Raw genomic sequence first — 13,912 nt, 5'->3', positions numbered from 1 at the left:
TGGTTTCCACTTTCATGGATTCAACCAATCATGGATCAAAAATATTCGAAAAAATTTCCAGAAAGTTCCATAAAGCAAAACTTGAATTTGCCACTTGCTGATAACTACAATGCACTTACATTGTGTTAGGCACTCTAAGTTATCTAGAGATGATTTAAAGTATGGGAGGACGTGCGCAGGTTAAACACAAACATTACATGCTTTTAAGAGACTTGAGCATCCATGGATTTTGGTATCTGCAGGGTGTCATGGAACTAATTCCCTGTGGGCACCAAGGGATGACCGTACAGTCCCTGAACCTACCTGACCACCCTGAGAAAAAGGAGCTTAGAAAATGCTGCTCCAGATATGAAAATCAGTGTGAAAATAAGTGGAAACTGGAAATAATTACACAAAAGAAAACACACAGGAAGATGTTGCTAACATGAAAGCCTTTGTTTTTAATTTGGTTGATACACATTTGACAAAATATTTTAGAATAAAACAATCCATAAACAGGCACCAAGTACTTACAGTAACAACTGTAAAAAACACAGAACTGACGTATTTCTTAAACAGTAATGTTTATTTATAAAACTTTTTGTGGTGAATCTGGAAGACTTTCAGTTCTGCTCATGACCTTGGTCTGAAGCCCCAAAAGATGGTGCGTAAGGCCCAGGAGGAGGTGCAACTCGTAACACATTTGGCAAGTAAGGATCACCTGTTGGTATGAGCTCACAGGGAAGGGAAGGGCCAGATCCGGGGTAGGGTACAGAATGGAAGACCCCAAAGGAATCAACTAAGGACAAGACCTAAAATCACACCCCTGTTTCTGTTTCCTACAGGAGAAGACTGCAAACTATATTTTAAACTGACTCAATTTCCCCTCTTGTAGCAGAAAATCGGCAACCCTGAGACTCCAAACTTCCATGACATAAAAGCTAATAAACACCTAAAAGTGGTTCAAGATTAATAAACTAATATTTTATGACCAAATAGAAACTTTAAAATAATTTTTATGATCTGAAAACACACTTAAGAGAACAAAACTTCTCAGAATTTTCATGCCTAATTTCCATTGTCCAAAATTAGTTGCACAAAAAAGATTTAACTAGACATTTCCAACTGGGTACGACTTAGTCTTGTTATACAGAACACCTACCTCTTCGTATTACTCAAATATACTAAAGAAATTAGAGAAATTTTACCCATATGGAATATACAATATGCATTTATTGACTTATACAACAGCCACATAAACAAGAGACCAAGAAAAAAATAACACTTATTCTTTGTAACACCACTGAGACAAACACAGTACACCACAAACATCAGCATCTACTGGCCCAACTAGGCTTTCTAACCGATACTTTCAACAAATGGGTTCAATAGACAACTCTGTAGAGCACATATCCACATCATGTTTAAAAATCAAATTTGCTGCTCCTCCAGTGGAGGTTCCAGAGCTTCCATCAGCTTTTTATTTGCTTCCTCATTATGCCGGCTTTGACAATGAGTTAAATGTTTCTTAAAGCCTCTTGGAAAATTTGATTCAAAATTACAACGTGGACATTTAAGCAAACTTTGCCCATGAGCAGCTACATGATTTTTAAGGAGAGATTCTAAAAGAAAAGCTTTTCCACAAATTGTACATTTGTAAGGACTATGGACATTATGCTTGTTAACCAAATGATGCAAAACAGCACCTTTTTTCATAGCACGACAGCAACAAATTTTGCAATAATACTTTCCTTTTCCACGCTTCATGTATTTTGCAATCTCTTCTTCAGAGATAAAAGCCTCTTTTTCTTCAGTAAACTGCAATACATTTTTGGACTGCTCTGGACTAGTAATGTCCATTTTGTTCTCTTTACTAAAATCAATAGATTCCACATCAACCTGCTCTTGGTCACTGCTGGATTCTTGGCCCTTACCATCTACTGCATCCAAATCTGCTTTGATACACTCACTGCTACTAAGCTCAGCGTCAGAGTTCTCTTGGCTGTCTTTCTTGAGCTTCTTTGAGGAAGGAAATAAAGTGTCTTCCAAGAGTTTCTTAGGTGTAGCCATGAGTTCTTCCTGAACTAAAACATCACACTTTTGATCATCAATGGCATCTGCCTGTGGTTCATCACCAAGCTCAACTACCTTTTGAGACTCCGAGAAGATGGCAGACTTTGGAAGTTCAGGGAAAAGGGCATGCTTCCGGGGCTCTGGAAAAAGAGCACGTTTTCGTGGTTCAGGAGAAGCAGGAGGGGCGGTTTTGGTAGGCTCAGAAAACAGGGAAGGCTTTCTAGGCTCAGTACTGACAGAGAGAACAGGCTTCCAGATATCAGAGGCTGCTTTTGGGGACTCAGATGGCCCAGAAGGACCTGGTTTCCGTATCTCAGGGAAGACAGGTTTCTGAGGTTCGATGAAAAAGGAAGACTTCCAGAGATCAGGGGAACCACCACGGGAACTTTTCTGGGACTCAGGATAATCAACTGAAGCAGGAGATGTTTTCCGCTGATCAGGAGAAAACTTCCAAATCTCTGGAGACCCTGAGGGCTTTCTGAGCTCTGGAGATCCTGCTGGACTCCGGATCTCTGGGGACAGTGTTGGGCCAGGTTTGCGAAGCTCAGGAGACTCTGGAGGAACTGTCTTCCAGTGTTCAGGTGACAAGGTGGTAGCGGTCTTTCGCAGCTCTGGTGGGCCAGACTTCCAGGACTCAGGAGACGCAGGAGGAGATTTCCAGGAACCAGACGAGACTGATGAAGACTTCCAGGAGGCGGAGGACATGGATGGAGTCGGTTTCCAAGGTCCAGGAGACACAGATGGAGCAGGTTTAGCTGGCTTCCAAGGTCCTGATGCTGCTGACGGACTGGATTTCCAAGACCTGGGGGATCCAGGTGGCCCTGGCTTCCAAGAGCCTGGTGACACAGATGGGGCTGGCCTCCGAGGCTCTGAGGAGACAGCAGAGAACAGCTTCCAAGGTTCAGGAGATACTGATGGGGACAGCTTCCTCGGCTCAGGGGAGACAGTCTGGGCTGGCTTCCGAGACTCCGGAGATGCAGTTGGGGACGGTCCCCAAGGTTCTGGGGAGGCAGCTAGTACTGGTGACTCGGGGGATGGGGCAGAAGGCGGCACCAATGTTTCTGGGAAATGGGAGTGTTTCTGGGGTTTGGGATTAGTCAGAGTGGCCTTTATTGGCTCAGGAGACACAGGAGCAAGTTTCTGTGGTTCTGGAGAAGGAACAGGGACTAGTTTCTGAGATTCAGAAACGAGAGGGGCTGGTTTTGGAAGTTCAGGAGAAGAGACAGGGGCCGGTTTTGGAGGCTCAGGAGAAGGAAGAGAAGGTGTCTGTGGCTCAGGAGAAACAACAGGGCCAGGCTTCTGAGAGTCCAGGGAAGGAAGAGGAGCTGGTTCTGGTGATTCTGGAGACGCAACTGGGCCAAGTTTCTGTGTTTCTATAGAAAGGGCAGGGGCAGGCTTCAGGAGCTCTGCTGAACTGGAGGCTGTTTTCTGGTGTTCAGGAAGAGGGGGACTTTTTACAGGTTCTCCTTCTTTGTTGAACTGATTTTTTGGTTTCTCATTCCATTTCTCTGCAGCAGAATGTTTAGCCGTGATGTGATAGTATACATTAGAGTACATCTTGCTGGTGAAAAAGCATTTATGGCAGTGAAACAGCTTTGCACTTTTCTGGTAAAATATCATTTTACCTAACCCACCGGCATCCATTTCATCACAAAATTCTGGATGGATGGTACCCATGTGGATTTGTACATTTTCATAATCTGTGCCTCTGAAATTGCAGTGGTCACACTCCAAACGTGCCGACGTCTTACGAAGTTCCTGGAATACTTCCATTTTTCTAACATACACGATTATATTCTTTAAAAACAGTGCTGCAACAAAGAAGAAATAAATGAATGATTTTCAGGGATCATAATTTGAATGAAATGCTATCTCTAGTCCATTCTATACTTGAAAAATTTTAAGTCTAGAATGGCACATGCATTTATTATAAATATCTCTATAAAGACTGTGAAGAGAAGGGGAAAATATAACTAATTTTTTTAACCAAGTCCCAGGAACTCTGCTATTTTTACATACATCGTCTCATTTAATCCTAACAATATGACTCCAATATTATTTTCATCTACAGATGACGAACCTAATGTTCAAAGTCAATTACCCAGGTTATAAGACTGTCAGGAACCCAAGCCTGATTCCAGAATTATCTACTGCATGTGCCTTACACTTTAATACCCTGATTCAACAAGCTGTTAGCACACAAAGGCTGAGTAAATGTCAAAGTTAAAGCTAGGCTATTCAGGCAGAGCAAGAAACTTTAGACCCACTTTACAAAGTGCTTGTTAAACTAAATCTAACTGTGAAAAGACAACTTTAAAAAAAAAAGACAACTTATCTTGTAATGCTTTATCCATCCTATGTATTTTTATCCATTCATTTAATGAACTAATTATTTTGTGCCCTATGCTCTTCTAGGTGTTTGGGTTTAGGGGTGTCTTACAATGCGGCACTTACATCCGCTGAGAAGATGCGAATGTGGAAGGCAACACAGAGAAGGCTCTCAGCAGGGACCTTAAAGGCCGTGGGGGGGTTGCCAAAACAGCAATCCAGATGGAGGGCGCCCTTGAGGCAACTTGTTTGCCAGAAAACAGGACTTTTAAACTTTTAAGCTAATCTTCTTAGGCAGTAAAAGTTAAGAAAAACCTCACTACTCATTCATGCGGACAAGACATTCACAGTATCACTTCCCAGGGGTTGTCACTGTACTTACGTATCACTAAAGAGAAGTTCTATGTTTACAAAAGGGCACGAATACATTCTATACAAATGAGGTATTAAACATATTTTTCTGCAATGAGCTTCCACTTAAAGAAGAGAAGTCTGTGGCTCAGGAGAAACAACAGGGCCAGATCGCAAGGAAGTGAGAGGAACGTGTTTTGGTGACTCTGAGAGCAACTGGACCAAGTTTCTATTTCTACAGTAAGAGCACATACAGGCTTCTGCTGAATTAGAAGGCATTTCCTAGGGTATCTTTACACACAGGCTAAGCACTGAAATTCCTTATACAGATCTTTGAATGTGAGGGTATTTTTGTAGGGGAAATTCCTAGAAATGTTTCGAAGGCTATTTGCAACTGAAACTAATGTTTCACCAAACTCTCAAAAACCTGCAGCACTATTACATACCTTACATACCAAGTGCGTCTATGTGAGGGATAATTCAAGAATTCCCAACTCCCTCATCACCAGAGGATCATTACACTTCAAACCCTTGCTACTCCTTAGGTGAAAACTGACATCTCACTATTGTTTTAACGTTCTTTAATGAGAAAGACTGAGTATCCTCCCTTTTTATCAGCCACGTGTATATCTTTTTTCTAGGATGTACTTTATGCATTTTTTTAATTATTTGTAAATAGTCTTTGTATATAAAAGAAGTCAGTCATTTTATAGAAACTACCCTCTCAATTTACCATTTGTCTCTTGACTTTGACTTTTTTTCCCCCTAAACTACATATTGGGTTGGCCAAAAAGTTCATTCAGGTTTTCCGTAACATATCATGGGAAAATCCAAAAGAACTTTTTGACCAATTGGTTTACACAAAAATTAAAAATTTAAAACTGTTTCTCTTATGACTGTGTTTTAAATTATGCCTTCTCAAATACTTTTTTAATAACTCAGTATTTTTCCTATGATAATGATAACTTCATTCTCTTCTTACATATTTGTATCTTTAATTCTCTGGTATCCAGCCCGTTTTTGACCCCAAATGGATAGTTTTCATCCCAACATTGATTACACGTGTAATCAACGACATATAATGTTCTTTTCCTGAGATGCAGCATTCTATTTAGCAATTACTAAGTTTTGTGATTCTATTCTGGACTCTATTCTATTCTCCACCAGTTATATCAGGTGTGCCCTTCTTAGCATGGATCCAACAACTGCTAAACCAGATTCTGTAACTAACACAATTAATACATGTTCATATACCACTATCAATATGGGTACGTATGCTTTTAACGTTTTCCCTTAAAAACTCTAAGCACTTTTTAAAAATCATAAAATATTCGCTTATATGTTAGAAAGTGAAAAATGTTAAAAGCACACAAAAATATATGCAAAGCAATGCTACTAGAATATTACGGTATAAATTCAGGACAAATACTTTTAGAACAAGGAAGAAATACAGTACACCATGTTTTTTCATTAGCAGACTTACCAGTTGTCTTAGAAAAATTCTTTAAAATGGTCTTCAAAGGGCAGGCAAGTGTACATGGCTTTTTGACTAGACCACAGAAAACAATGTATAGTACATGAAGGACAGAGATGAGAAGTTGAACCTGAAAAAAAACAAAAGGAAGAGTAATCAAAATTACTTCACTGTGAAAATCTGTGCCCTCTATAATTCTGATAATTTCTCACTATCCTGCCCCTTCCAACAGCAACAGGGGTCCAATCCAAAGCCCAGACATTAAGTTTAATAAAATGACACCAAAGATTACAGTAGCTAATATCCACGACATCGCCCTCGTTGAGTTTCAATTTAATGATCCACTATGAAATTATATACACAGAGCAAAATCCTAGGCTGGATGAATCACAAGCTAGAATCAAGACTGCCAAAGAAATATCAACCACCTCAGATATACAGATGATACTACTCTAATGGCAGAAAGCGAAGAGGAACTAAAGAGTTTCTTGATGAGGGTGAAAGAGAAGAGTGAAAAAACTGGCCTGACAACATTCAAAAAACTCAACATTCAAAAAACTAAGATCATGACATCCAGTCCCATCACTTCACGGTAAATGGAGAAAAGGTGAAAGCTGTGACAGATTTTATTTTCTTGGGCAGCAAAATCACTGCGGATGGTAAATGCAGCCATTAAAGTATTAGGCTGATGAAAAAGTGTGGTTTTGCATTGTTAAACTTTGCTGTTTGATACTGGAATACATTCTTAAATAAATGTGATCACGATATACATCATTTTAACATGCATTTCTCACTTTATGGCTTCTTTTTGCTAATGACATTACTTGCTGTTTATTTTAGACTAGGAAAATGATGTTAGATAAAAGGCAAATTCAAGTGGTTTTTTTATTCGAGTTCAAAATGGCTCATAAAGTGCACCAGAGACGATTCACAGTATCAGCAATGCATTTGGTCCAGAATCTGCTAACGAAAGTAGAGTGCAGTGGTAGTTCAAGAAGTCTTACCAAGGAGACAAGAGCCTTGAAGATGAGGAGTGCAGTGGCTTGCCACCAAAGTTGACAATGATCAATTGAGACGATCATCAAACCTGATCTTCTTACAACTACATGAGAAGTTGCCAGAAAACTCAACATCAACCATTCTACAGTTGTTCAGAATTTGAAGCAAATGGGAAAGGTAAAAAGGCTTGATAAGTGGCCAGCTCATCAGCTGAACACACACACACACACAAAAATCATCCTTTTGAAGTGTTGTCTTCTCTTATTCTATGCAACAATGATTCATTTCTCCATCAGATTATGATGTGAAACAAAAAGTAGATTTTATACAACAACCAACGATGACAAGCTCAGTGCTTGGACTGAGAAGCTCCAAAGCACTTCTCAAAGCTAAACTTGCACCAAAAAAAGGTCATGGTCATCGTCTGGTGGTTTGCTGCCCGTCTGATCCACTACAGCTTTCTGAATCCCGGCAAAATCATGACACCAGAGATGTATGCTCAGCAAATCCATGAGATACACCCTGAACTGCAACACCTGCAGCTGGCGCCGGTCAACAGAAAGGGCCCAATTCTTCCCCACAACAACATCCAACCACATGTCACACAACCAATGCTTCAGAAGTGGAATGACCTGGGCTAGGAAGTTTTGCCTCATCCATCATATTCACCTGACCTCTCTCCAACAGACTACCACTATCTTCAAGCATCTCAACAACTTTTTGCAGGGAAAATGCTTCCACAACCAGCAGGAGGCAAAAATGCTTGCCAAGAATTCGCTGAATCCTGAAGCATGGATTTTTATGCTACAGGAATAAGCAAACTTTACAGGTAAGGAAATTGAAACCTAGACATTAATAACTTACTCAAGGTCAGGCAAATAGCATCTGATGAAGGACCACAATAATGTTCTGCTATCTATCCAGGTTCTTTCTCAAATACCACTTTAAAAATTAATAAACCATTCAACTTACCATTTTTAAATGCATAATCTAGTGGCATTAAGTACATTCACAATGTTGTATGGCCGTTTCCATTATCCATTTCCAAAATCATCACAAACAGAAATTCTATACCCATTCAACAATTCCCTCTTTGGGAGGAATCATAAAATATTGGGGGTTTTGTGCCGGGCTTTTTCTACTTAGCATGTATACACTGAAGCATGCATCATAATTTCATTCCAAGGATATGCAGCAGCCCACTGTATACACCACAATTTTTTCCCCACTCATCCGTTGACAGTCATGTAGATTGTTACCTCCTTTGGCTATTATGGTTGAACAAAGACTGTGCTGCACTTAGTCACTCAGTCGTGTCTGACTCCTTGCCACCCCAGGGACTGCAGCCCACCAGGCTCCAAGCAAGAATACTGGAGTGGGTTGCGATGCCCTCCTCCAGGGGATCTTCCCAACCCAGTAATCGAACCCAGGTCTCCCGTATTGCAGCCAGGTTTTTTCCTCACTGAGCCACCAGAGAAGCCCTCTTCTTGGCTACTCTGAATAAGGCTGCTATGGACACTGGTGTACAAGTACCTGGGTCTCTGCTTTCAATTCTTTGGAATTTATACCTAGGAGGGGAACTGCTGGATCATACTGGTAACTTCAAATGGTAATTTCTAAACCATTTTCCATAGCTGATAGCCGCATCATTTCACTTCCCAGACAGCAAAGCAGGACTGTTCCAATTTCTCCAGGTCCTCATCAACACTTCAGAATCTTTTTTTTTTTTTTTTACCAATATTAGCGAGTGTGAAGCGGTATCGCATACTGGTTTCCATTTTCACAACGCTGATAGCTAAGAGTCATCCTTCGACGTGCTCTGGGGCCATGTGCACATCTCCTCCGGAGAAATACCCACTGAAGTCCTTTGCCCACTTTTAAACGGCCTTTTGTTGCTGAGTTATCAGATACACGCCACCCCACTCCACGGGTTGCCCCCTGACTTCCAAGCGGCATTAATGACAAAGCCCACGCAGCCGAGGGGCAGAAAAAACCGCCTCCAGAACCAGGAGCTCGTGGGCCCGGGTTCCGTCGCCCCAGTGCGGTTTGAAACAAAACGTTTCCGACCTCGGGCGGGATGACGCACGGCTCCCGCCCCAAGGCCCGCGGCCCCACCCGACCTGCGGCCGCGCCTGGGGCCCTCGTCGGCGGCAGGCCCAAGCCTCCTCGGGGCAGCGGTCCGGGGACGGCCCTCCCCGCCCGCCGCGCTCCTCACCAGCGGGCCGCGGCCGGCATCCGGGCCGGAAAGGAGGGGGAAGCTCGCGGTCCCGGCGGCTCCGCCAAGGCTTGGGGCGCGGCGGCCTCCCGAATGGCGGCGAGGCGCAGGCGCGGGCTCCGGACGCGCGAACGTGCGCGCGGCCCCAGGACGGGCGGGCGCGCGCTCACACGACTTTGGCGCCGCGCCCCCCGCGCAGACCAATCAGATCGCTGGTCTCAGGCGCCCAGTGCGGAGCGCGGCGGCCCCCGGCAGCCCTCCCGCGCCCGGAAGTGACGGGCCTCCAGCCCCTGCCGCGCCCCGAAGCTCCGGGAGCAGGCGGTGCGGCCGGTCTCCCTTCCACGCACTAACACTAACCCTTTGTGCTTCCCGCGGGGTCGAGCGCCCGGCTGCTGAGTCCTGGGTTTATGTCTGCCTTTGGCCGAGTTCTTTCCCGTTGACAGCTCCTGAGTGCCCGGCCGCGACGGAGCTCCGCGAGGAGGACGGCGTCTGGCCGCTGGGTTCCGTGTGAGAACACACGGCATCCATTACCTCAGTTGCAGGCATCTCTAGTCTATTCCTTTATTTTTTATTTTATCCTCACTTTCACGCCAAATTCTGAATATTGTCTGTTCTTTTAATTTCTGGAAATATTCTAACTTTAAATAGTAACATATTCATTCTAGGAAATTTTCAGGTTTTTGTAGCAAAATGATCCATACATTTGACCGGACTTAATAGCTTTAGAAGAAAACTTCTCGGATTTCCCTGGTGGTACAATGAGTATCTGTGCTCCCTGGTGTCTCAGCTGGTAGAAAATCCGCCTGCAGTGCGGGAGACCTGGGTTCGGATCCCTGGGTCGGGAAGATCCCCTGGAGAAGGGAACGGCTACCCACTCCAGTTTTCTGGCCTGGAGAATTCCATGGGCTTAATACTCCATAGGGTCACAAAGAGTCGGACAGGACTGAGGGACTTTCACTTTAACACATAATTAAAGGCTTTAAATTTTTTCAGCTATCTTTTACCAGAGCTCTGTGGATTCCTCCCAGATGGAGGCACCTGTCTGAGCTTGAAGAGTACCTCCCTAGATTCCCTGTGCCAAACTCGAACTTCACTTGGCCATCACTGAATTTAGGATGACCAGTGACTCAACAACTAGAAGAGATGTTTAAACCACCACACTCTCCATAAATTCAGCCCAACCCAGCACTCTCTTCTTTCTTGTTTAGAACCCAACACTGGGAACCCATGCCTGCATGTGCTCCCCTCATGTTTGTAGGCGTGAATTAGTAAAGTGCTTGTTCTTTGGTTGGGAGCGGCCTTCTCTAGACATCGACTTTGTTACTGGCTACTTCAGATCTGAGATGGTGGTGGGGAGGGGGAGCAGAAGAAAACCAGCTACCTTGGACTGCAAGGAGATCCAACCAGTCCCTTCTGAAGGAGATCACCCCTGGGATTTCTTTGGAAGGAATGATGCTAAAGCTGAAACTCCAGTACTTTGGCCACCTCATGTGAAGAGTTGACTCATTGGAGAAGACTCTGATGCTGGGAGGGATTGGGGGCAGGAGGAGAAAGGGACGACAGAGGATGAGATGGCTGGATGGCATCACTGACTCGATGGACATTAGTTTGAGTGAACTCCGGGAGTTGGTGATGGACAGGGAGGCCTGGCGTGCTGCGATTCATGGGGTCGCAAAGAGTCAGACGCGACTGATCTGATCTGGTGGGGGGAATGGCATGGGAGGGTGGCGCTCAGGTGGGTGTCTGTGGGTCTGCTGAAGCCGGCTAAGTACCTCAGTTCTGATAAATAGTCTCATTCTTTCCAGATTATTGTCCCAACTTCCACACAGGCATTTTGTGGCTATTTCAACCCTGTGATTGTAAGATATAAATTATTTTAGCATCTGCACAGCAAGTCCCAATTCTTATGTCTATAAAGTGGGAACACTTTGGACACTGTGTTTGCTGTTTGAAAACTTTCAGTGCTATTAGAAATTGCTGCTCTGCCTACAATCCTGAATTCCTTTTCACTTTCACACTGCTGTGTGGCATTGCCAACGCAGCTTCCTCAAACCTGGCCCCTAATGAACAGTTTGTTTTAGGTGACCACAAGTAATTAGTCATTCTCCACCATAGGGCATAGGCTGCTAGATTCTCATCCCTGAATATTAGTGGAATTTTTACTCAGGGCAATGTAACTTATCGCCCCAAATTTTCTTTCTCCAAATTTCCTTACTCCCCTATTTATCAGTTTTCCTTTGAAATTCTTGGTTTTAAGCAACAGAAACCAATTCTAGCTAACTTAAGCAGAAAAAGAACTTCCTGGGAGCATCTCAAACAGCTCAGAGTCAGCTGGAAGCCCGGAGTACCAGCAGTTCTGAGGCAGGGCTTGAGGATGCATTTCTAATAAACCCCCAGGAGCTGCTGAGGCCTGGGGGGCCACTCTCTGAAAATCATCACAGCAGGGCAACAAAGTTTCTCATGCATTCAAACCAAAAGAAACAGACACAGTGACTCAGACTGCTTTAGTAACAAGACTTGTCCCTTGTCCACAGGGAGGGGAGTCCAGGGTGAGCTGCTCCAGCACTGCCACCAGGAGGCGCCCATGGCCTTTCCACCTCTGTTCTGAGTGCACAGCTTGGGCCTCCTTGGTCACTTTAGGTGATAGTTTCTGCCAATAATATTGAACGCTTCCATTTTATGTTTATGGCAAGACGACTCTGAAGAAAGTTTAACGCTGGATTATCGTTCAGTCGCCCAGTCGTGTCCGACTCTTTGTGACCCCATGGACTGCAGCACAGCCTCCCTGTCCCTCACTATCTCCCAGAGTTTGCCCAAGTTCATGCTCATTGCAGCGGTGATGCCATCCAGCCATCTCATCCTCTGACGCCCTCTTCTCCTTCTGCCCTTCGTCTTTCCCAGCATTAGGGACTTTTCCAATGAGTCGTCTGTTTGCATCAGATGACCAAAATACCGGAGCTTTAGCATCAGTCCTTGACTGGCTTGATCTCCTTGCTACAACTTTCAGGAGTCTACTCCAGCACCACAGTTCAAAGGCATCAACTGTTGGCAGAGTAATGTCTCTACTTTTCAACACACTGTCTAGGTTTGTCATCGCTTTCCTGCCAAGAAGCAATTGTCTTCTGATTTCATGGCTGCAGTCACTGTCCGCAGTGATTTTGGAGCCCAAGAAGATGAAATTTCTCACTGCTTCCACCTTTTCCCCTTCTATTTGCTATGCAGTAATGGGGCCGGATGCCATGATTTTAGTTTTTAAAATATTTAGTCTTAAGCCAGATTATTGACAGCCTAATATATAAAAATTTTATCTTCTGAAAAGTTATTCCTTTGAGGATCTGATGAAAGCTTATATAGGCCATTCCACAGAACTGTACAATATGCTTTTTCATAATATCATGATCCCAATTTATGGAAGCTACCGATGGTCAGGACAACAATGTCACAAGAGCACACAACAGATTTTGGGTTAAGAATTCCTGATTTAGGGGGACTGATTCTGCCATTTGTGATGTGGAGGATTTGAGGAAGCCTGTGAGCTTTCTGGGGCTTCCATTCCTTTTGTGGGAAAAGAAGAGCACTGAGGCCTCTGAAGTTGGGCTGGTCTGCTCTGCTCACCACTGTGCGGCTGACGCCTGGAGAAGTGCCTGCTGTACAGAGGCACGTGGTGACCTCGTGTGTCACTCCAGCCACTTTTTCTTATTGTTAATCGAAGTATAGTTGATGTACAGTATTACATCAGTTGCGTTATCATTACAACAGTATTACATGGTACAGGTGTGAAACATAGTCATTCATAACTTTTAAAGGTTATATTCCATTCATCAGTTCAGTCGCTCAGTCGTGTCCAACTCTTTGCGACCCCATGAATCGCAGCACGCCAGGCCTCCCTGTCCATCACCAACTCCCGGAGTTTACACAAACTCATGTCCATCGAGTCATAGTTACTATCAAACACTGGTTATATTCCTTGTGCTATACAATATGTCCTCGTAGCTTACATGTTTGTACACCACAGTTGGCACCTCTCAACCCACTAGCCCCATCTTGCCCCTCCTTCCTCTGCGCTCCCCACTGGTAACTACTAAACTGTTCTCTGTATCTGTGAGTCGTTTTTGTTGTTGTTTTACTCACTAGTTTTCTGTTTTAGGTCCTATATGTAAGTGATGTCATATAGTGTTTACCTTTGAGTTATTTCACTTAACACGATGGCCTTGAAGTCCATCCATGCTGCTGCAAATGGAAACATTTCCTCTTTGTGGCTGAGCAGATTCCACTGTATATATATATACCCCTTCTCTGTCCATTCTTCTGTTGACGGACACTTGGGTTGCTTCCGTGCCTTGGCAATTGTCAATGATGCTGCTGTGAACTTTGGGGAGCAAGTATCGTTTTGAATTAGTGTTTTCTGTTTTTTCAAATTTATACCCAGGAGTAGAATTGTGTGGTGAGGTTATTACTCTGACAGCTAAAAGGAACATATGTTTATATATGCT

The 13,912-nt window shown here is 43.8% G+C and overlaps 1 protein-coding gene across 5 annotated transcripts; it reads right to left on the bottom strand.

Moving 5' to 3' along the window:
- Positions 1-412: 412 nt before the first annotated feature.
- CHAMP1 (chromosome alignment maintaining phosphoprotein 1) lies at positions 413-9,544 on the bottom strand. 5 transcript variants are annotated; one of them, NM_001205506.2, is made up of 3 exons: positions 9,420-9,508; positions 6,215-6,335; positions 413-3,863 (listed from the first exon to the last, which is right to left on the bottom strand). In NM_001205506.2, exon 3 carries the CDS (start codon positions 3,823-3,825, stop codon positions 1,411-1,413), a length of 2,415 nt encoding a protein of 804 aa, NP_001192435.1. In that variant the 5' UTR covers positions 3,826-3,863; positions 6,215-6,335; positions 9,420-9,508; the 3' UTR covers positions 413-1,410. The 5 variants fall into 5 exon arrangements, with proteins under 5 accessions (NP_001192435.1, XP_024855544.1, XP_005214033.1 ...); XM_024999776.2 differs by having other exon boundaries at positions 421-3,863; positions 9,325-9,544; XM_005213976.5 differs by lacking the exon at positions 9,420-9,508 and adding an exon at positions 8,738-9,234 and having other exon boundaries at positions 421-3,863.
- Positions 9,545-13,912: the final 4,368 nt, after the last annotated feature.

This window comes from Bos taurus, chromosome 12, assembly GCF_002263795.3.
Source record: "Bos taurus isolate L1 Dominette 01449 registration number 42190680 breed Hereford chromosome 12, ARS-UCD2.0, whole genome shotgun sequence".
Taxonomy (NCBI): Eukaryota; Metazoa; Chordata; class Mammalia; order Artiodactyla; family Bovidae; genus Bos; species Bos taurus.
This window is presented reverse-complemented; position numbering and strand designations above follow the sequence as displayed.